The sequence below is a fragment of the Thunnus albacares genome, chromosome 9, assembly GCF_914725855.1.
Source record: "Thunnus albacares chromosome 9, fThuAlb1.1, whole genome shotgun sequence".
Classification (NCBI taxonomy): domain Eukaryota; kingdom Metazoa; phylum Chordata; class Actinopteri; order Scombriformes; family Scombridae; genus Thunnus; species Thunnus albacares.
Window position 1 is genome coordinate 26,806,251 of NC_058114.1, and position 23,591 is coordinate 26,829,841.

Below are 23,591 nucleotides of genomic sequence, written 5' to 3' on the forward strand. Positions count from 1 at the left end.
CAGGGCATGGCTTCATCATAAACCTCCAGGATTGCAGTTATCTATAATGCATAAAAAGCAAAAGAATGACAGTAAGACATTAACTAGACATGTAAATGATTGAATGAATCACAGAATGGCATCTTGGGAAGGGTGTAAGTTAAGTCAGACGCAGCAAAATACACCTCAGACTTTGATCGGAAACAGCCAGAGACAGCCAAAGTTATTACCCTGAAAGCACTACAGTGTGAAAAGAGAGTCACAAGTTTTCCTTTCAGCTGGGCAAAGAGTGGATACACAGGTCAGTTTGTTGTTTTTTAATGAATTAGCTATTTGTATTATTGTACATCATGGACTTATTTTAATTTTATGTTGTTTTATGTTAGTTGATGAATTGTTATGTGATGAAGAATGATAAAAGTTTCTGGTCTGTTAACATAGGATTTAGTAATTTCATCAAAGATATTACATAAAATCTATCTCTCATACAAACAATCCTAATGGTAAAAATTGATCTTATTCATGTTTTTGTGTGAAGCTCTTTACTGTCATTCATAATGTATCTGTACTCTCAGGATAGGTAGTGATGGCAGTGGCACAGGTGCCTTTCTTGGCTGCTGTGCTGCTCCTGGTCTCCTCTGGGTTCCACTGCTCCTCTACCCCACCTGCCTGTCCAGAGTCCTGCACCTGCCAGAGGGCTCCCCTGTTGAACTGTTCCTCCTCTGGTCTTTCTTTGGTACCTCAACACATCCAAGACTCTGTCACTGAGCTAGACTTGTCTCATAACCTCCTCGACTTAGTAACACTCCACCGGCCACATCATAATCTCAGGAATGTGTGGCTGGGAAACAACAGTATCACACGCCTGTCTCTCTGTATTGAGAGAGCCCCACGAAGCCATTATGTCAGAGGTAGACGTCTACATCGCTTGAGACCATGGAACAGAGGATGTGTATCTTGGGCCCCCACCCTGCAGCTGCTATCTGTTGAGAGGAATCAGCTAGTGCAGCTCCCAGAGGGTGAGTCAGTGTAATATGGTCATACACCCACACATAAAACAATGTCATAACACATGACCAGCATAATTACCATTGCTTCCAGTGAGCATGATATTAAAAAATGTGTATATTTAATTAAACCTATCACTGTCAGGTGGTACTGTCGAAGGTTGGGATAAATGTCTTGCAATGGCGAACACTCTGGTATTGAAGTATCTTCACATGCTCAAATTAACACTTTCTTATCAGCTGTTGTTATCTATATATTCTGTAAATGTAAGCAGAGTGTCCATTACTGCACTCCATAACAATATTTTATTTAGGCATTTTCATATAAATGATGAATTTTCATCTGGTCAAACTTAGACTGTTCTTATCAGCCAGTGTTGGAAGTATTCAGATCATTTAATTACATAAAAGTAGCTGGAAGACAGTGTAAAAAATACTTCACAACAAGTAGAAGTCTTACAATCAGAAATGTATTTGAGTAAAAATGCAAAAAACAAAAACAAAAAGCAAAAAATGCATTTGAAATATCAAAGGTGAAAGCACTCATTAGGCAGAATGGCAGAATGGTCAGCGTTTAATGATCATATGATTTGATCATTATGATGCATTTACATGTAAACAGCACTTGAATGCTGAAGCTGGTGACAAGTAGTTTAATCTACAGCAATGCATTATATTTTATTAACTGATCATATGTTTTGTATGTGAAAAGATGTGAAAAAGCTGAAAAGTAACTAGTAACTATTGCTGTTCAGATGTTCAACATTTCTCTCAGAAAAGTAGAGGAGTAAAAGTATGAAGTGACCCTAAAATGGAAATATTCAAAGCAAAGTACCTCAAAACAACTGTACTTCAGTACATTACTTGAGTAAATGTACTTAGTTACTTTACATCACTGTTTTCACCACAATGAAAAGTGAATGAAAAGTTTTAGAATAGAATAACAATATAATCACAAAATCTTAAATATTAGCCACTAACACTGACGATTGACAGCAGACATGAGTAAGAAATCATACTGAATTACGTAAAATCTTATCTGATTGACAATATTGCATTATATCTTATAATGATTTATACACCACACCCAATATGTTAAAAGGCTACATTGTTTCATGGCTTGCCACCCCTAAAATTAAAGATTGTCTTCTTGTGTGCCTTCGTCACAGGTGTCAGAAGTCTATGAGTTCAGAATTTTCACCTCTGAGCTTTTCAGATTGTGTTATCTGAATAAATGTTCCAGGCCTGAAGAAATAAAACTATCTAATATCTCACTAACAAAGAAAAGACTGGGTCTTGACTCCCAGGGAGGGAATAATTGAACTTGAAAATGTTGCGTGGGTTATCAAAGATTGAGGTAAATCTGATAGAGAAGTTGTAAAATCAACATGATGCACACCTTTTATTGCCACTTGGAATCTCATTGAGTCCAAAGGATAGGTCCAATTCACAGGCTAGTGTTGACCAAATGTTGCTTAAAAAGGAAAGGGGGTCTTCTAATTTGTCAGTTTTTACTGTTACTGTTCTTTCATTTTCACATATAAACAAAGACTCTCATTGATATCCTTTATCTTAAGTACTTTGCTCCACTTAGAAATGATTAAACCTTAAACCCAGATAATGACACTGTATGGCCTTTAGACAGTCACAGTTTTTATTGACATTTCCGGTTGCTTAAAGGAGGGTGTAACCATGCAATGAAACATTTACATTCCCTCCTGCATCTCATAGAATTTCTTCTGCTTGGTTGAACATATGTATGTTTCAGATAAATGCATTCTCTGTGGTTCTTTTAAAGGCATGTGTAGACAGCCCATTTACTTAGCAAGAGCTGTGTTGACAGTCAGACTTCTTTCCTGTTTGGTATTCAGCTCACAGAACCCTCAGTGCCTCTCTAATGAAGCACAGACCCACAGTGCCTTACTTCAGCCCAGCAGTCTCAGTGAGATTGTCTCAGGCTAGTGAAAAGGAGGAGACAGCAGGGGAGAATGAGCACCACAGAAATATTCTTAGCCCCAAATTAGTTATATTGTAAGAGTTTTCACAGTGAAAATAAGCCAGAAGAATGTGGATTCATATTCCAGGAAAGGGATGTTCATTGATTAAGACATTTTACACTATTCACTATCTAGAAGTCCAGGGAGAGAGAGGCCTGTTTTTTATACTATTTAATCTTACAGTACTAAGGAAACGAGAGACAGACAACCTCTGTTATTAACTTGTAACATACAGTACATAGCTTGCTCCCTTCAAGAGCCATCCCATCATGGTTATTGTCGAGCTCTAATTAGCTCTTATTTTCTGTTATCCAGGGTTGGATGGTATGAAGTCCTTACAGGTTCTGCAGCTCTCCTTCAACAGGATCTCAACTCTACAACCAGGGGTCCTTAGCAAGCTTCGACAACTGAAAGAGCTACACCTACAACATAACCTCATCACGAGTCTCCATCCACAGATGTTCCAGGATTTAGCCCAGCTCAGGGTAACACTGATTTTTGCTGTTTAGTAGTTTATGTTTAAAATGCAGTTTATTGTCTTCCTGCTATCTGTTCATCTTGTCCCTTCATCATTCAAGTTATTGAAAACATACACACAATATTCAGTATTCCTATAATAACCTCATAAGCTTATTCATCATTTTTAGAGAAGTATTCTCTAAATAAAAGATAATGTAGATTAGGTGTACATTGTAATTGTTTTTGCAATCAAATTATATGTCTCAACATCTGCTTTATGTCCATATTGTGCACCCCTCAAAGGTCCTCGATCTGAGCTTCAACATGCTGACCAGTCTCCATCCTTTGATGTACCTCTCTCTGCGTAACGTTGGGGCGGACGTCAGCCTAGGTGGGAACAGGTGGCAGTGTGACTGCAGCATGCGCAGTCTAAGAAGACGGATGGCCTATGACAGCAGCAGAAGCCTGCAGTCCTGGAGCATAGTGTGTGCTTCCCCCTCTATCCTCTCAGGCAGAGACCTGCTACAATTGGAGGAGAATGACCTTAACTGTTTTAGTACTGAAAGCAGGCCAGAGCTCCACCAAGATGTGACAGTCTACAGTGGCTCCGAGATACTGCTGTCTTGCTCTATGCAAGGTAACAGTCAAAAAATTATAACATTGTTTTTTCCAGGTTACAGAACCTATAAATAGCATAATACATACAGTACATCAAAATTTTGGACACACTTTCCCATTAATGGGAATGGGAAGATGTGTCCAAACTTTTGACTGGTACTGTACACTTAATACATTCACTATAACACTATAACAAAGCTCGTCAGTCCAACTGCATGTCAATGATGTCTTTTTTTTCTTCTTTTTTGTAGATTCATTGTGGTGGACACCCAATAATCAAGCATCTGTGAGTCAACCCCAGGCTGGTCTGCTCATCAGGGACATCACAGAGGGAGACACAGGACTTTATGTGTGTATGTCTGAGGAACATGAAGTTATTTCTGTTTTTAACCTCCACATTAGTAGGATAGGAGGAACAAGAAGAAAAACTAGAAGTTTATCCAGAACCAGCCAACAAATAATGGCACAAGGCACCTCAAATAGAATGGGTCAGGAAGGGAATCAGAGAACACAGTCTGACTTTGTTTTAGCTGTGTGTCTTTCTGTTTTCATCACATTTCTGATAGCCTTTATCCTTGGGGTCCTAGCAAGACCTCTTTTTGATGTTCTCTGCAGAAGGGTCACCAACAAGAGCTCCTCTGAAACCCACTCTGTCTCATCTGTAGAACAAAGTCAATATGACAATGAGGCCTATGCCAATATTGAGGAACTGGAAGGGACAAGAACATACAGTGAAAGGAGGGTCACATTTAGCACTGTAGACTTTAGAGAGGAGATAAATGTGCAATATTATGATGCCGTGGCCAATGAGGGGCAGGAAAGCATCTATAGTCGTCCAGTAATCAAATGTAAAGCAGCTGAGGCTGAGAAGGATAAGCACACAGCTGATGATTCAGGAAGTGAAAACAGCTTACGACAGAATAGTCCAGAAGATAACCAGAGAGATGTTAGAGACCACACACACAACATGGAGGTTGAAGACATCCCAGATCGTGTTGTGCTAGAGAAGAGAAGAAGCCTGTCTTCACACTCAGATACTTCACTATCTGACAAGGAATTAAAAGAGGACCAAATGACCCAGGGACACCACACATTACCCAAGTCTCCTCAGCTAGTAGAGGACTCTGTTCAGCAGAGTGTTGATTTCTCAACGGCAAGAAAAGTAGATGTGCCACAATGTGCCATAGAGGGCACAAGTGAAATTCATGAATTTTCCTCTGAGCGCTTTGTAGATCGGTTACCACATACAAATACCCACAACCTAGAAGACCTTGCACTGTGGCAGGAGGATGGAGAACCATTTGAATTTAGTGATTCTGTTCGAAGTACATCTGCACGGTCCAGCAGCATGTTTGGTTCATTTAATCATTCAAAATTGATTGTGGCACCCACATCAGATAAGCGAAGGGGGGGTGATATGTCCAGCTCCAGCTCATATGTCAGTGAGGACGAGCCTTCACATTACACTGTGAACTCAGACCAAGAAGAAGAGGAGGATATAGTAAGGAACTACACTGAACCTGACGTCTGTTTTGAGCAGCAGATCCACAATATAGACCCAGTCAGGCCCTCATTAGGAATTAATCATGGTGATTACAGACATGACTTAAAAATCAAGAAGCGTTTGGATATCAAAGCACCATCGCCACCTGCTGATTCATCTTCTAGCAGTGACAGTGAGGATGAAACAACAAACCATATAGAGAAACACGAGCAAGAGATGCATATGGAAAGGCTTCCAATTAAAGTATCTCAAACTGTAAGTCAGGACCCAGAAACAGAGTGGCCTACAGTTAATCTTGAGCATACTATGCGTATCAACAGACGTCTAGATATCAAAGCATCATCACCCACTTTTGATTCATGTTCTAGTAGTGACAGTGAGGATGAATCAATAGGCTACACAGAGAAGCAAAGACCAGGAAAGGTGAACATTGCGGGGCTTCCATTTCAAGAAAATCAAGCAGAAAGTCATGATCCAGAAACATGGTGGCCTATCCTTGATCTTGAGCATACTACTCGTATCAAGAGGCGTCTAGATATCAAAGCACCATCACCCACTTCTGGTTCATCTTCTAGTAGTGACAGTGAGGATGAAACAACAAACCACATAAAGAAACAGGGCCAAGGGGAGACATACATGGCAAGGCCCCCGATCAATGTATCTCCAACTGTGAGCCATGAGTCAGAAACACAGTGGCCTACCCTTGATCTTGAGCATATTCCACGCATCACAAGACGTCTAGATATCAAAGCACCATCACCACCTCCTGATTCATCCTCTAGTAGTGAGGATGAAACAATAGGCTACTTAGAGAAGCAGAGACCAGCAAAGGTGAACATTGCAGCTCTTCCATTTCAAGAAACTCAAGCAGAAAGTCATGATTCAGAAACATGGTGGCCTATCCTTGATCTTGAGCATACTACTCGCATCAAGAGGCATCTAGATATCAAAGCACCATCACCCACTTCTGATTCATCTTCTAGTAGTGACAGTGAGCATGAAACAACAAACCACTTAAAGAAACAGGGCCGAGGGGAGACATACATGGCAAGGTCTCCAATCAAAGTACCTCAAATTGTGAGTCATGAGCCAGAAACACAGTGGCCTACCCTTGATCTTGAGCATATTCCACGTATCACAAGACGTCTAGATATCAAAGCACCATCACCACCTCCTGATTCATCCTCTAGAAGTGAGGATAAAAATACAGGCTACATAGAGAAACAGAGACCAGCAACGGTGAACATTGCAGCTCTTCCATTTCAAGAGACTCGAGCAGAAAGTCATGATTCAGAAACATGGTGGCCTATCCTTGATCTTGAGCATACTACTCGCGTCAAGAGGCATCTAGATATCAAAGCCCCATCACCGACATCTGATTCATCTTCTACTAGTGACAGTGAGGATGAAACAATAGGCTACACAGAGAAGCAAAGACCAGGAAAGGTGAAAATTGCAGGGCTTCCATTTCAAGAAACTCAAGCAGAAAGTCATGATCCAGAAACATGGTGGCCTATCCTTGATCTTGAGCATACTACTCGCATCAAGAGGCGTCTAGATATCAAAGCACCATCACCCACTTCTGATTCAACTTCTAGTAGTGACAGTGAGCATGAAACAACAAACCACATAAAGAAACAGGAGCAAGGGGAGATGTACATGGTAAGGCCTCCAATCAAAGTATCTCAAACTGTGAGTCATGATCCAGAAACACAGTGGCCTACCCTTGATCTTGAACATATTCCACGCATCACAAGACGTCTAGATATCAAAGCACCGTCACCACCTCCTGATTCATCCTCTAGCAGTGACAGTGAGGATGAAACAACAGGCTACATAGAGAAACAGAGACCAGCAAAGGTGAACATTGCAGGGCTTCAATTTCAAGAAACTCAAGCAGAACGTCATGATCCAGAAACACAGTGGCCTACCTTTGATCTTGAACATATTCCACGCATCACAAGACGTCTAGATATCAAAGCACTGTCGCCACCTCCTGATTCATCCTCTAGCAGTGACAGTGAGGATGAAACAACAGGCTACATAGAGAAACAGAGACCAGCAAAGGTGAACATTGCAGCTCTTCCATATGAAGAAACTCGAGCAGAAAGTCATGATCCAGAAACACAGTGGCCTACCTTTGATCTTGAACATATTCCACGCATCACAAGACGTCTAGATATCAAAGCACCGTCACCACCTCCTGATTCATCCTCTAGCAGTGACAGTGAGGATGAAACAACAAACCACATAAAGAAACAGGAGCAAGGGGAGACATACATGGTAAGGCCTCCAATCAAAGTATCTCAAACTGTGAGTCATGATCCAGAAACACAGTGGCCTACCTTTGATCTTGAACATATTCCACGCATCACAAGACGTCTAGATATCAAAACACCGTCACCACGTCCTGATTCATCCTCTAGCAGAGACAGTGAGGATGAAACAACAGGCTACATAGAGAAACAGAGACCAGCAAAGGTGAACATTGCAGGGCTTCAATTTCAAGAAACTCAAGCAGAAAGTCATGATCCAGAAACACAGTGGCCTACCTTTGATCTTGAACATATTCCACGCATCACAAGACGTCTAGATATCAAAGCACCGTCACCACCTCCTGATTCATCCTCTAGCAGTGACAGTGAGGATGAAACAACAAACCACATAAAGAAACAGGAGCAAGGGGAGACATACATGGTAAGGCCTCCAATCAAAGTATCTCAAACTGTGAGTCATGATCCAGAAACACAGTGGCCTACCTTTGATCTTGAACATATTCCACGCATCACAAGACGTCTAGATATCAAAACACCGTCACCACGTCCTGATTCATCCTCTAGCAGTGACAGTGAGGATGAAACAACAGGCTACATAGAGAAACAGAGACCAGCAAAGGTGAACATTGCAGCTCTTCCATATGAAGAAACTCGAGCAGAAAGTCGTGATCCAGAAACACAGTGGCCTGCCTTTGATCTTGAGCATACTACTCGCATCAAGAGGCGTCTAGATATCAAAGCACCATCACCAGCTTCTGATTCGTCTGACAGTGAGGATGAAACCACAGACCACACAGAGAGAGAGAGGCCAGGGGTGGGGAAATTTTCAGGACTATCATTTCAGAAATCTCAAACTGTAAGTCACGATCTAGGAACACAGTGGCCTGCTGTAGATCTTGGTAGAATTACTCGCATCAAGAGGCGTTTGGACATCAAAGCCTCATCACCACCTTCTGATTCATTATCCAATGGTGCATCTCAAGGCTCTCGGCAATCTAAATCAAACTCTTCCACAAATGATAGTGAGGATGAGGACAGCGACCACAAAGCTAAACCAAGCATGGGAGCATATGCTGTATCAAAGGCCAAAGAAAAGGAGTTCATTAGGTCTCCAAAAACCCCAGCAATAAACATTTCACACAGACCAAAGACAGACCACAACATCAAATTAGAGAAATATACAATTATTACAGATGACTTTGGGGACAAAACCACAAGAGACAACATCAGCACAACACCAGAGATAAACCCAGAGCTTCAGTCACGTTGGGCCACGATGAATCTAGGTTTTTCTCGCTTCAGAAAGCATCTTGAAATCACACCACCTACAAATGAACCACCAAATCTGCCATTATCATCTCCACCTGACTCCCCCTCTTCTTCCAGCAGTGAAAGTGGGATCAAGAGTAAAAACAGTAGAACAAAACAAACCCCTGAAAACAAACAAGTGAATGTTTCTCTCAGTTTGAAGGGTCAAGATGACAACCCTGACAACTCAGTTGACATTGAGAATAGATTAAGAAAAGCCTATAGCCTCCCCTCAACTGAAGACCACAGTGTACCAGACCTGAGTCTTGGTGTCCCTCATGTTAAGAGGCGTCTGAACATCAAGGCACCATCACCACAGCCAAGTAATTCCCCATCTTCCTGCAGCGACAGTGAAAATGAGGTGATAGGATATACTGCAAAACAGACATACAGCAGACATGCATCAAATCTGTCAGGAAAGACAGACGATGACTCACTAATAAATTATAAGCGCTCAATTATCAAATCTTCATCACTACCATCTGAATCTTTCCCCTCCAATGGCAAAGCTCAAACTACAGACCATACAAGACAGAGACATACTGGGGCTGAAATTGTAACTCCACAAAGAGGTTCATTTCATGCTGCGGTTAAGAGAAAGATCGAGCAGTTCAGACACACCACAGATGTGGATCTGCCACCTGAGATAAGGTGGACAGGTGTTGGCCGTCATCTGTCTGATCTTTCCATCTCCAGTCCAAGGAGGCATCTGGATGTAAACTTATCGTCTCCACAGCAGGCTCCATTTGCAAAGCCAGAACATCCACCACCTGACTCCTCCAACTCAACCAGTAGTGAAGGTGATGATAAAATAAAACAAGGAAGAGGGAAAGTAGATGCAACATCAATGCATAAATACTCATCTCTTAGTTCCAGTAGTATTTCTCTTTCATCCAGCAGAGTGTTTGGCAAGCTTGACAACTCATCCACCAACACAAATGAGATTTGGAGGGTTGTATCCACGGACAGAGGGGAAAGGAAAGGCCTCAGTGCCCTAAAAGCCATGTCATCAGATAGACAAAAGTGGGACACAGAAGATGAAAAATTAGATATAGGTACATATCCCCTATGTGATGACCAGGGCCCACAAGGGGACATCAGTTCTAACCATCACAGGTCAGAAGAATACATCAAACCCCTGGCCAAACAGACAAAACCAGAGGCACTTCTTTCCTCTACTTCAGTAAATGAGAGAAGTGCAGAAGATTTGTTGTATGATATTCCTCGCTACAGGAGCCATGTCATTGAAGCTATTGATCCACCCCAAGAGCTTCCACCTCCTGTTCCAGAAACACCACCGCCAGACGAAGCAGCAGATCTTACATGGAGGTCTCCACAAAACAGTACAAACGAAGAATATGAAAGCAGAAGATCAAATCTGCAACAGAGGAGTAGCATGGAGGAGCCTGACCCTTCATTTACGCCAGAAAACCTGGCAGTCTATTTTGATTCCTCATATGAGATTACTGAGGTTTAATAAAGAAGCCACTGAATCTTAAACACTGACAAAACAGGCAAATGATTTCCATTGTTGTTTGATCTTAAATTAGCTAGTGAATTATAAAAAAATATTTTTAATTATATTGTATTTTATATGTATTAAACTGGAAATGAAATGTAAATACTAATCATTTATTGTTATTGTATTAACTGTTGTGGAGAAAAATAGATGTTTATCTTTCAGATTTGCCTTATTTCTGTGAATCAGAATTAAAATCATATAATCTTAAGGGAAATACATTATTAATGCACTTATTAAGAGAAATTTAATGAAAGATATTTCTGAACAATAAAATGCAGAGCTTTCATTTGTAGTAATAAGTAAACCTAAATAATGTAAATCCCAGTGGTAAGACACTTCTTATATTGTTATGGACAACTATTAACTAAAGAGTCCAAATACAACACTGTAAGTTAATAAACCCTTTTATTTAAGTATATAGACATAGGTTATAGTGAAAACAGACATATAGACACTTACAGAGTTTACATACATATATACAGTTGGGACAAGGCTGTTCATCCTCCTGCATTGTCATGGGAGAATACTAAAACATTTATCTGTACACAACATTTGGTAAGCAATCCAACAACTACCTTAGTCTCAGATTTTATGCTAATGGTTTATGCATTGTATTATGACAATAGAGGCTTTCATATAGTTTCATCTGTATTGGATTTCAATGAAACGAGAGCTGATTTAAATGTGTATTCTAGATGTATGTGACTGTGCAAAAGTTGCAAAACAAGTTATGCACTTCCAATAAATAAATTAAAAACCTGTATACTGGTTGCAGCTTCCTAGAGCTTTACAGAATGTGTGAGGATGTGTAAGATTGGGTAAATGCAGGAGGGAACTCTCGTTCCACCGTGAGGTTACAGGTGTGTTCCAGGTCTTAATAGACACAATCATGATTTTCATCAGAATTAAGATAACATGATCGTGAATATCAAATTAAGCACAAAACACTTGCACAAATTCCTGTACAAAACAAAAACGTGTTTGAAAAATGTTTTCAAAAAATCTCATCCATTCACAAAAGGCTCTGTTGGAGCATGCATGCAAATATTAAATCTTCTGACAATTCAGCATCACACCACAGCCAAAGACAAAAATTTATACATGTGTTACAAGAACATTATACTAGGCGAAAAGAACAGCATAGCATCAGTACACAGTTCCAAACTGTCAGTGTCCATTGTTTTGATTAGATCCTATGGGTGGTGCAAAGCAATGCTTTCCTAGCTTTCTACTCAAGCCTAAAGGACCTCGTCCTGAGAGGGTCACTGGTCTTCCACTGTAGTTATATTAACACTGTCAGTGTTGGGAGAGATGCTACTAGTAAGAGGAGACCTGAAACTATCAGTGGACTAAGGAAGACAAAACAGATGCCACATATCAAGACAAAATGGACACCAACTAGCTCTATGTCATCTTCTAACACAGCCCAAACAGTCTGAATTCATCCTGAAATAATCCCTGACCACTCAGTGTCTGTGTGTGCATGAGCATGTCGTGTATATACATTTGGGTTTGTTGGTATGTGTGTGGCACACACAAAGTGACTTCCATGTTTTGAGGCACAGGAATACTCTTACCTACACAACGTAGATACATAAATTGGTCATCAGACCAATAAATGCTAATCAGAGCACTAGTGGCTCACCGCTGTACTGTAATAAGAGTTAGTAAGCAGCAATGCTGATTTGTTTGGTGTTATGAGGTCTAAAGCCTTTGCAGGGGTTTAGCAAACTGTTAGCATTAGCTGGAGCAAAACAGCAGGAGGGAACAAAAACTGGAGGGAAAAAAAAAAAAAAAAATCACTGGCACAAATTAACAAACAAAAAAACAAACAGCACAGGCACCGGAAACCTGCAATCAACCATTTGACACAGTGTGCTTCTTGAAGAACTCCTATCTAACTCAAAATATGACAAACTATATTAGTGCCATCTGTCCAGAAAAGCTCAAGTTCAAGTTCATTGCACAGATATATAATATTTAAATGTGCCCAGGTCAAAGTGACCCTGTTTAAGACTCAGACACAACGCATGAATGGTCACTTCCGTTGGTTTCTCTGTGCTGAAGACAAGGGGTGAGGAGTGGTTCTCCCACACAATACCATTTTGCTTTCATCATCCATGTATGATACCATGTTATCCTAACACAGACAGCAATATGACATGTCACAGTGAGAGAGAGCAATGCCACTGGGGATTGCTGCAAGCTAGCCCACTATGCAACTTCGGTAGGGAACATAACTCCACAATGACAGCCCTCCGCCTCCACGCTCTGGGCAGCACGCACCCAGGCAGCAAACCCAGCGCCCCCACCCTAGCCCACCCACAGCCCGAACCCCTCCTTTACCGGGAAGCACCCCCTGTCACTGTCTCACCATTTTTGTATTGTTTACTTATTGGTTGTTGATTCTCATAGCCGTTGTTGTCACAGTTGTATTTTTTTTTTCCATTTTCCATTTTGCTTCTGCAGCTATGACATCTGTCTTTCCTTGTACCATTCCACAAACTCGTCCAACAAAACTGGCCCTGATAAAAAGGACAAGACAGAAGATAACATTGTAAAACACTGTAATTTGTGAACCTCTGTCATCACATTTATGTGTAGTTAAATGTTCACTCACAGGCACCATCCTCATCATAGTTACTGAGGTCCAGGTTGATTGTCCTGCTGAACTCTAAAACATTGCACCATTGGTCTTTGTTGATGACTTTGTACTTGGATTGCTGAGGAATAATACAAGGATGCCTTACATGAATACAGCACCACAACCTTTTCCTTTAGTTACAAAACTGCTATTGAAACAATCTAATACTCAACCTCTGTATGAGACATCTTTGATTTTGCACACTTTTGTAGAAGCAATATCTGAAGATGGCCCTTACCTCTAGAAACTGGTTAAACACAGGAAAGAGAGGCCACGTCTTTCCCAAAAGAAGCCCCAGCATACACTTGGCTGTGTTCAAGTCCAAACTCCTCTGATCCTTTTCCTGTCCAATCAAAACACCCAGGGCTTTGTGAAATCGATGCAAAATGTCAACCACATTTTAAAAAGAGGGATAGCCTAATAACATCATAATCAGCAACATTTGCCTAATACACAAAAAAGGCTCAATTCCTTAACCCATCGGAAATAAAACATTGTTATCAGCGCTGCACCTTGTTTTTACTCACTATTAGTATTTTCATTTGCTAATGCAGAGACATTATTTAAATTGTGGTTTAATGTCTACATGTGTGAAAAGTCAAGCTATGTAAATGGACTACAAACTTGATAAGTGCTTTCACTCTCCAAGTCAAACTGTAAAATGATCTCAACCTTATCAAAACATCAAGGTTGGTCTGAGTGCTGGCTTGACCTTACATGAATTTCAATCAGACATACTTAGCAAACAAGTATGTTTGCATTACTACTGAACTGAATGTGAATGAATTTGTTTTGGGAGCACTGTGTGAGGCATCTTTGCAGACAAAACTTGGCTTGACTCACCCGAGCAAAATCAAAGGCGTATCTGTAAATGAGCTTAAAACTGGTGCTGTCGTTTAGGACAGATCTCAGGTAGTCGAGCGAGTTCCTCAGCCTCTCTGTGGAGTCGCACCTGACAACAGCAGAAAAGTGTCTTAGACATGCTTTGTAATTTACCACCTTCTCTACTGAGAATGAAGGGCATGCTTGAAAAACATGACCCGAGACATAGAAAACACAGCAAGGGAACATGTTGAGAACAATGTGCTTAAAGACAAAAAAAAGTAGGTAACTGACGTACTGCAGTGAGCCCATGCCTCTCAGCCACTCCTGGAGAGTGAAATATCCCATACTCTGGGCGTCCAGCTTCCAAGCAAGCACCAGCATCACCACCTGGGCACAAACAACAATCTTTATAGCTACAGATATCCTTAAATAGAAGGTGCGTCATTCATATTATCAGCTGAACTGACATGTCTGTTAAATATCAAATATAGAAAAAACTGACTTCAACAACCTTTGAAACAAAAGATGAGTGTACCTAACTAATTTAAACTAGAGCTGCTAACAATTATGTTATTAATTATAACTTTACATTTTAGAAAAAAAAAAAAAGGCCCTCACGTTACCACAGGTAACATAGTGTCTTATAGCTGCTTGTATAGTCTGACCAGCAGCCAGAAAATATCAACAGTCACATAATGAAGTGATGAATCAAGCAAACTGAGACCATACAGTCTCAAGCAAACTGAGACCATACAGTTGCAATCAGACCTGTCTTAATATTCAAAAACACAAAAACAAAAAAAAAAACAGCCGCCTACATTCTCTGGTTCCACTCCAATGTCCTCACAGAACTTCTCCATGCCCTCTGGACCCACCACGTCATCACAGCCTATTTTAGACAGACAAGTGTGAAGCCACATGTAGCATCAATGTAACGTGTGGGGCTAAAAAACCTACAGGACCGATCAGTGGTTGAATGGGAATAAAGCTTGTTGTGAGCAGTGTGATTTCCGACACTAGACGTAATGTCTCACCTGCATATTCATAGAACCACTCCAAGCATCGTTTGCTGGAAAATGTCTCCTCCTCGCGGATCTGTGGCGTTTCATGTTTTCTGAAAACACTGCAGAGGAAAAGAAAGTTTTAGTCACCAGCTCAGCAGCATCATCGCAAACACAGACGAATTTCAAAACTAGTCAATGTGATTTTAGATCACAGTTTCCTTATTTCATAAAAGTCTTTCTAGAACATGTATTCACATATCCTTTTTTAAAACAAAAAAAAAACAAAACAAAAAACAAATGTCAACATTTAAGTCCTCCTGCATAACTGAAAAAGACAATGAGCCATAGCTATGCCACTGAAGTGATCATTTTTAAAAATCTTTCACAAAAAGGGTCACACCTGTCCTGGCGACTTTTCTTGGCTGACATGTCATCTCCAGCGGAGGGTCTCCTCTTTTTCCTAGGAGGCATGGCTCTAGAGCAACAAGCTGGGGAAGGAAGTGGAAGACAGATTGAAAAGCAAGGAATTATAAACAATTCATAGTTGATGGTTTTGGCTTTTTTAAACTGTGAAAAGACACCGAGTCTTGGTGGTAGTTTTAAACATGACTGTTCTACAGTAGTAGCAGTGTTTTAAGTTGCCCTCTAAAGACACAAAAACCAGTTGTATTATTACCTGAGGGGTGGCTATCCTGTCCAACGTCTTCTGTCAGGTTCTGTCAACACAGATACATAGAAACACCACGTTTGTGACCAAGACAGATGTGTACACTCTGCACATTCACACAAACACACACAAAACTAATAAAACACACAAGCTGCCAATATGTATTTACCAGCCTGTGCAAGGTGTGGTGGATCTTATGGATGCTGGCCAGTGTAGTCAAGTGGGAATTCAGCTGAAAATCTATTTCCACAAAAAATAAAAATTGCATCAAAGATTCAACCTAAAGCTTAACACACAACCTTCTGCTGCTAGTCAAACTTATAAGCCGGGTGTAAGTACAAGGGTACAAGAAGGTGACATCATTATATCGCCAACAAGAACCTGTGATTGGAACTGCAAGTTTCTCCGTAAAAGAAAATATAAACTCTACAGTGCTGTGATCACTTTCGTGTGATTTCCAGTTATGTTTTGGAAAACGACAGAAAAATATCTCACACGAATGAGGGAGTGACTCTCAGCATTCCTCGACAGACATGCAAACTCGAAAATACTGGATCGTGCATGCTACCTTGTCGTCAAATGTCATCTATGCCTTCGCGTTCAAAAGCTGTCATCAAATGTCGTTGCTATTAATTTATTTCCAGAGGCCAAAACCAGACAAACCAACACACTGTCGAGCAGATAGCACTAGCTGCATACCTAAAATAGCAGTGCAGACGCGCAACTTGCACAGAGTTTACAAAGTATCTAGAGAGTTGGGCGTATGGGCGTTGTAGTCCATTTCCTTCCAAGGGGCCATTGAAACGTCAGCTGTGGTTGGGATAATGAACTACAATTCCCAAGCCTCAACAAAACAACTATTCCTCTCAGACCCCTCTACCCCCCAACATTTACCCCAACTGACTGAATGCATTTTACATTGCCTTTTTAAAAAAAAATCTAACATTATATGCCTACTTGCACATAAGCATTGCGCAGACGTTTTGCAGCAGCTGATGTAGGTGCCGCAGAGCCCGACAGCACTGCTGCAGCAGCCAAAGAAAGATGTTTTACACAAACTGCGTCACAATTTTCATTCTCTGTAATAGTCCGCAGTTGACCAGAAAATTGACCGATTTACAAAGGCATTGCGTTGATCCCAAGTTTGAGTAGAAACGCATAGTGCATCCTCAGTAACGATGACTATAAAGATCACAACGCACCCAGATTACCATCGAAAACCTTCTGAATTTAACTAATGTCGGCTGCATTCAACTAAGCACCGCTAATGCTACACAAAAAAATAACTTCAGGAATACTGCCGTGTCAAAAGTAGCCTCCTGTATGTCCAATGCAACTGAAATTTCACTAGCTATCCTTCCTTTGTTGTCGCTAAAGACAGCACTGGCAAATACAAAGAGACCAGCAAATAGCACGGAATTCATGCGTCCTCATCAAATCCTACAGAGCCACGGGGTGTAAGGAGACGTGCTATCACAACGCGTCCACCTGCTTCTGTCCGGCATCATCCGTGAACGGTCGTAATTTGACCGAGAAAAAGCCCGTGTAACGTTACTACTTACTTGCCGCATCAGAGTGCATTTTTATGAAACATACAACTGTCTGTGGGAAGTCCGCAGACCGGCCAATAGGCGGGCCCTGTGCGCGTAAACCACGCCCGCGGACAATGATTGGACGTGAGTCTGTTTGGGCTCCGCCTTCGCTCGCCGTCGATCGGCTCTTCAGGCTGTCATGTCACGACAAGGCACAAAAAGAAATAGACCCCTCCCGTGCACAAATGTGATTAGTCAGAGTTCCCAAACAGGCTGTCCTACCTCTGCGATTCATTGGTGTCGAGGTTTTTATAAGGACGTCAATCACCAGAATTTCCTCGTGCAAGCTTGAAAACCTGCCCACGATGGAAACTGATTGGTCAATTGAGTCATAAGTCGACCTCCTGGTGGGTGGGAGGCTGCTGTTTGGGTTCGTTTAATGTCAACCACCCGGGTCGAGGTTTGTGCTTGTTCTCATTTTTACGATGGTGTTGTCATGCGAAGACTTTACTGCCACAGCCGTCAGCGCTTATCTTCTCTGTACGCGCCGGAGTGTTTGCAGAGGTCTTGCAACACAAATAATGCCTCAGTTACTCTGTCAAATGTAGCATGGTGGAGCACTGCTTGTCAGGTGACGGAAAGTCCTAGTTGTGAACCAAAACGAACAGATACACTCAACCCCGAAGTGTTTTTAATATCAGTAACGTTAAGGTTAATGATATGGCCTCTTTATACTAACTGCTCCACTTCTTCAGAATAATAGGCCTACTGAATTTTTGAGGTGACACAACTTGACCAGCCTATAGAAAAGACCACCTGGATGCCACCATTTTTTAGTACATTCATGTTAAAATGGGGCTGAGCAACCTGCATGCATGTGCTGGCAGACCATTGGAGGGACTGTTCAGTAGCAAGACCATAACAGTCTGCCAGGTTTCTCCCAGGTTTATGATTAATAGGATCTACTACACCTGTTGGTGCCCACAGGAGTAGAGCTCATGTGCAAGCTAATGGCATCAAAGAGCTAATGCAGTGGCAATACCACTAGCAGTAATACTGACAACAAGTACAAGTACTTCACTTGATATTTCCAATTAATGCTACTTTATACTTATACTCCACTACATTTCAGAGGGATTGTACTTTCTACTTCACTACATTTATCTGACAATTACTGGTATGTTGCGGATTACAATTTTCCTCACAAAACATACTATCATCTCATTAAATATGATATACTTGTATTGTTTCTGAAAACCAGCTGCATAATTGCCGTTATTTATGTATGGTGTGTAATGAGGTCATGGTCATTTTTTTCCTTTATTAGTTCAGTTCAAATTTATGCAGGTTGGCTGACCCAAACACAGTTGTCATGCTTTGTCTATGAAAAGACTGCCACTACTCCTCCTTAGGACTTTGTGTTTACCGCACCGGATGATGGTTTTACTGTGCGAGGCAATTCTTCCAAATTTGTGCTTCACTATAAAAGAAAACAAGAACAGTTTGATATGAGATCTTCAATGAATAGTCAGTAGTGAAATTAATGCTGCTCCTTGACTGAAGAACCTGGGTAGTTCTGTTGAAATGTCTTTGTGCAAGACCGTACATCTGTGCAACTATTAGGAAATCTGTTTGCTTTGATATTATTGCCCTTTTTCAGTGGAAATAAACTACTCCAATCATTGCCCGTCAACCTATAATAACCTTGTTGATGTGCGCATTCCTATTTCCAGTGTAGTTTGTCGTCTAGTGACTTTTGCACATTGACACGCTCATGTTAAAATATCCTGAATGCACTGTTTATGTATTCCTTTTCATTTTCAGCCTCATTGTAAACACTGAGGGACTTTCAGCACGGATCAGTTGCAGCTTTTCTATTTCTTAAATGTAATAAATACTGCATTTAATGTTTTGAAAGTATCTGTTCGGATACACTGTACTTCATTGTGTGACATTGTTGATATATTGACTCAGGACATGCACAAAATTGCCCCTAGAGGGAGCTACTGTCCTTTCAATTATAATGTAATGTATTTCCAGTTTTATCTGTGAGAGTATAAAGTCCAACAGGGAATGCAACAAAGGGATAGACAGTCCAAAATCACTTGGTTTAATAATTAGTTGCAGTATACTTTCGCAAAACAACAGAAAACAGAAAAGGTGACCATTGATTACCAATGAGCAAATCAGGCCATTTCAAAGAATCAGTGAACCAACATACACATTTTAGAACATGCATTATGGAAATGTTACCGCCAGTACAGTTTATTTAATAATTACAATCATTCTCTCTCTCTTCATGTTTGCTTCTTCAGTACAGAAAGAACATAAAAGTCAAACAGACAATTTATCTACCTAGAAGAGGCACATAAGAGATTTATTTGGACCTTTATAAACCACAAAAGTATTTTAGAATCAATCCTTTGACACAGGTAGTCAGGACAGTGATCTGAGAACTGGAGTATTGTGCTCAGCATTTCTGTCGTAGTAAAAACTCTAGCACCAGTGCTCTGAATGAGCAGTCTGACTGCTTTTTTGAAGGGTCCTGAATGACACCGTCAAGACTGATGTATAGTCATAAATTCTTCAATACCAACTGATAGATTTTAATGAGATATATTTTAAAACTGTTGAATTCACAGTGAGAACTTACTTTAAATCTTTTTCCTTTGGCAAAACATGTGGCAGACCTTTTCATTTACTCAATGTACTAGTTTAGCAATTGCATGGGACTGTAGTCATTCCCTACAGCTACGTGGATCTGAGTGTCGTGTCATAAAGGATGTTGCTTTGAATCATTTCAGCAAGTGCTAATATGTAGAGATCGAACAGAGGTCAGCAAACTGACTGTTTTCATGGCAGACATGATAAAGCAGGAAAAGGATAGGTGCAATTAATAACATTAATGATGGCTGAGTCCTGAGTCCTGAAAACCATGTCCTCTGGTGTGACACCATATCCTGATTTTAAATCAGGCAATTCCACAGACAACTTTATTCAGTTGAAGGACCCCATTCAAGGTCACTACTGAAGCCCCCTGTGAAACCTATGACATGTGCACATGATGGTAAGTTTTTGTCTCAGAATTGTTCAAATATTTAACTTTTTTCAAACCACTATAAAACTGTTAAGTTTTGTTATCCTTTGATGTGACACTTGTAAATTATATTTTTAAATTAAAAAATGTATGTTAAACTACTTAACTATGGGAAATTATGCAAATGTGTCTCGCTAACTGCTAATGACAGGTTAGCTAGGAACAGAAAGGTCATTAACTGACACAAAAGGCTGAGACTTCCTGTGATGTGACAGACTTTTACTGACACTTGTACTGTCACAATGGAGGACATACATGACAGACACACGAGAGGAAAAGGTCTTTTTAAGAAGCATTTTAAATAAATAAGATTTAACTCCTTTTTATACTTTTTTTGACCATTTTCAGTGTTTTTAAAGGCAACACTTACATTACTTAAAATATTTTCAGCTGTTTTGCAGAAAATTTGTACTGTTATGAAGTTTCATGAAAATAAGTATAAAATGTGATACTTCAGTCTTTTTTGAGGCAGAATTGAGGGAGAGAAATGAGAGGGAGAGAGAGAGGACATGGCAGTATAGAGAAAAATTAACAGAGATCCACGAGAATGACAGAAAGTAAATAGAATTGAAATGTTGCCTTGAAAAATGCAGCCATTACATGCTTTAAAAAAATTACCACATATCTTAATGAATATAGTTTCAGTATCAATCATATTTATCTGTGCGGTGCAGCAGTGAGACTCCAGAAGAGTTTCGATAAGATACTGAGGTGACTGAATGACAACACGTTGTTGAAAGTACTAGGTATGGCTTACACTACATTCAAGTTAGTAACGTTGGTGGATAATGAGCTAATCATTTTATAATGAGTTATGATTTTTTTTTTAATTTATTTTTTTTTTATAATACATGAATATTTGAGTGCTTATAACTGTAGGGTTATCACACTGGAACACATAAGTATGTTTGCAATGAGTTATAGTCACTGACAGAAATGACTATAGTCATGTCTCCCATTTTTCTGGGGGAAGCTATGTCAATATTTGATTTTTTAATTTTTTTTTTTTTACTTGGATTGTAATGTATTGTTTATGATTTTTTCAAACAGGTATCAAAGAAAAGAAGGCTGAGGGGAGAGTGGAAACCTTCAATATCAACTTGCTGCCAAACAGGAAGTACAATGAACTGCAAAAAGTGGAAAGAATCAAAAAAGAGAAAAGGCACTCAGTGCTACTCTAAACACGACCCCACACTCTCCAAAAAACTTAGCAGAGGAGGCAGTGGCTGAACTACCAAACTGAAATTAAATACATACATGAATTAAGTCCAGACAGATTTTTTGGTGTTCAAGTCTTAAATGTATTTGCACCATTGTTGATGAAAAATGATGTTCTGTTTTTTAAAAACATATTGTTTGTATCAAAATTAAATGTTCTTTCTTCTTTAACACAAATTACATGATTAGGAAAGATTTTTTGGTGTTTATGTCCCAAAACATTTGCTCTGTCAAGGAGTCACAGTTCATTTTGTTGATGAAAATTATTTTTATTTATTTTTTTGTTTTGTTTTGTTAAAAAAAAACATGGTTGATGTTGTTTGCATCAAAATTCAACTTTCTTTCTTCTTTAACAAATCAAAAGTTGAATAAAAAAGACTTTAATGTAATTCCTCTCACTTTCTCTTTAATGCATATCTACCATTTCTGTCCTTCAATGTGACACATCAAAAAGAACCAAAACTTTGTTTTTATCTCAAAATATCTTTAAAAAAAACAGTTGAGTGTTGCAGTAGGAGAGATATAATCATGAGTCATCTTACATTGGTACATCATTTTCAACAGTTTTGAAAGGATGACAACAAAGTTTGACTTGTATTTATTGAAAAAGTCCAACAAGTAATGGAAAAAAATTGTGTTATTAATAATTTCATATTAAATAAATAACACTATATGAAAAATAAGTGTCTAACAGTGAAGATTAATCTCTCTCATGCTATTTGTATATTATTTAAGATTTTTTTTTTCTTTTTTTTGGTCACACCATCGGACACATTTACAGTGCAGTTCAGTGGGGAAAAAAACTGAAAGAATTGACAAAGTTAGTGACCCTTTATATTTTCTCAAATATTAGATTTCACACTACGTAAATATATGTATTTTTTTTCTTCAAAAATGGTGTTTTACAAAAAAAGCATTTTTACTGCATATTTGTCAACTACCCATACGTATATCTTTATTGTCCACCAGGATGGAAAATTGTCTTCGGGTCACCAAAACATGAAGATGCACTACACATGATTCTTACACGAAAGACAAAGCAAGACAGACAGTATAACAAACAGAGAGACAAGGTGTATGTGTGTTATTATTTTACCTAGATCATGATGAATTGTTCCTGTCTTGTACTACAACTCTGCAACATCAGCCGACTCATCAGCTAAGGTTAAAGGAAGTTCAGCATTATATTTGTAAAGAGGAAGATATAGAAATTAAAATTCATTGGAGACAGGGTGAGACACGTCATCTGGGGGTCAGTTGGGCAAGATCCTCCTGGACAAGAGAACTGAAAACAGACATGACGTTATCTATAAGTCTGTATTTGATAGATTAAAAAAATAACTTTAACACCCATTTAAGGTGTATAAAACCCTGTTATAAGCACTCCACTGAGAGCCTGTTTCTTTGTAACCTCATCCTGTGAAACGCTCCATCTTGTACAAGAAAATAAATTCTGTCAAATTTTGATACTTCGGCACATCCTTAAATACATTTAAATAGATTTCCCTATTTTATTGTAAGTTATCTTTACTTATCTGTATATTTTTAACAGCAAAATCACAATTCTTGTTTGTAATCTTAAGTTAATTTGACCTATCCTTATTTGTATATTTGACTACATTCTGTTTGCTTTAGCAATGTAAACTTATTTTTCCCATGCCAATAAAGCCCCTTTGAAATTGAATGATTGATAACACAGTGTATACAGCTGTAATCATATTATACAGTATATTACATGACATGGATCACTCATAAGTTTTTTTATATTTGCTTACAACTTTATTATAATATGTTATAAACCATTTTAAGTGCTAAATTAACTATAAGTATTTTCTCTTTGTAAATGTCATAGTGAACTTAAAGATCCTCTCCAGACATGTATTAAGACATCAAAATACACTGCTTGGAACAATAATGTGTGTCTGATATGGAAT

General features: G+C 39.5%; 2 protein-coding genes and 1 long non-coding RNA gene across 10 annotated transcripts; 2 read left to right on the forward strand and 1 right to left on the reverse strand.

Moving 5' to 3' along the window:
* The first annotated feature begins 144 nt into the window (after positions 1–144).
* LOC122988751 lies at positions 145–11,659 on the forward strand. Of its 2 annotated transcripts, none has more exons than XM_044361332.1 (5): positions 145–280; positions 555–998; positions 3,299–3,468; positions 3,746–4,079; positions 4,312–11,659. In XM_044361332.1, exons 2-5 carry the CDS (start codon positions 566–568, stop codon positions 10,623–10,625), a joined length of 7,251 nt encoding a protein of 2,416 aa, XP_044217267.1. In that variant the 5' UTR covers positions 145–280; positions 555–565; the 3' UTR covers positions 10,626–11,659. The 2 variants fall into 2 exon arrangements, with proteins under 2 accessions (XP_044217267.1, XP_044217268.1); XM_044361333.1 differs by having other exon boundaries at positions 560–998.
* Positions 11,057–17,470, reverse strand: dcun1d4 (DCN1, defective in cullin neddylation 1, domain containing 4 (S. cerevisiae)). Of its 6 annotated transcripts, none has more exons than XM_044361340.1 (11): positions 17,373–17,470; positions 15,980–16,050; positions 15,820–15,859; positions 15,544–15,631; positions 15,174–15,262; positions 14,958–15,028; positions 14,435–14,526; positions 14,158–14,266; positions 13,553–13,657; positions 13,291–13,393; positions 11,057–13,195 (listed from the first exon to the last, which is right to left on the reverse strand). In XM_044361340.1, the coding sequence occupies exons 1-11, from the start codon at positions 17,389–17,391 to the stop codon at positions 13,140–13,142; spliced, it is 843 nt and encodes a 280-aa protein (XP_044217275.1). In that variant the 5' UTR covers positions 17,392–17,470; the 3' UTR covers positions 11,057–13,139. The 6 variants fall into 6 exon arrangements, with proteins under 6 accessions (XP_044217275.1, XP_044217272.1, XP_044217273.1 ...); XM_044361337.1 differs by lacking the exon at positions 17,373–17,470 and adding an exon at positions 16,379–17,359; XM_044361338.1 differs by lacking the exon at positions 17,373–17,470 and adding an exon at positions 16,306–17,359.
* LOC122988753 lies at positions 17,456–22,712 on the forward strand. 2 transcript variants are annotated; one of them, XR_006404875.1, is made up of 3 exons: positions 17,456–20,409; positions 21,490–22,477; positions 22,627–22,712. It is a non-coding gene; the product is annotated as an uncharacterized LOC122988753 (long non-coding RNA). The 2 variants fall into 2 exon arrangements; XR_006404874.1 differs by lacking the exon at positions 22,627–22,712 and having other exon boundaries at positions 17,456–17,802; positions 20,318–20,409; positions 21,490–22,250.
* Positions 22,713–23,591: the final 879 nt, after the last annotated feature.

What these genes read in the sequence shown, in the direction of transcription:
- LOC122988751 (XM_044361332.1), top strand. Translation starts at nt 566, where the DNA reads ATGGCAGTGGCACAGGTGCCTTTCTTGGCTGCTGTGCTGCTCCTGGTC. An exon ending in GCTAGTGCAGCTCCCAGAGG is followed by an intron (nt 999 to 3,298) that starts GTGAGTCAGTGT and finishes TCTGTTATCCAG; the next exon opens with GGTTGGATGGTATGAAGTCC. An exon ending in GCTGTCTTGCTCTATGCAAG is followed by an intron (nt 4,080 to 4,311) that starts GTAACAGTCAAA and finishes TCTTTTTTGTAG; the next exon opens with ATTCATTGTGGTGGACACCC.
- dcun1d4 (XM_044361335.1), bottom strand. Translation starts at nt 17,318, where the DNA reads ATGATGCCGGACAGAAGCAGGTGGACGCGTTGTGATAGCACGTCTCCT. An exon ending in ACCACACCTTGCACAGGCTG is followed by an intron (nt 15,860 to 15,979) that starts GTAAATACATAT and finishes CTGTGTTGACAG; the next exon opens with AACCTGACAGAAGACGTTGG. An exon ending in GTGGTTCTATGAATATGCAG is followed by an intron (nt 15,029 to 15,173) that starts GTGAGACATTAC and finishes TGTCTAAAATAG; the next exon opens with GCTGTGATGACGTGGTGGGT.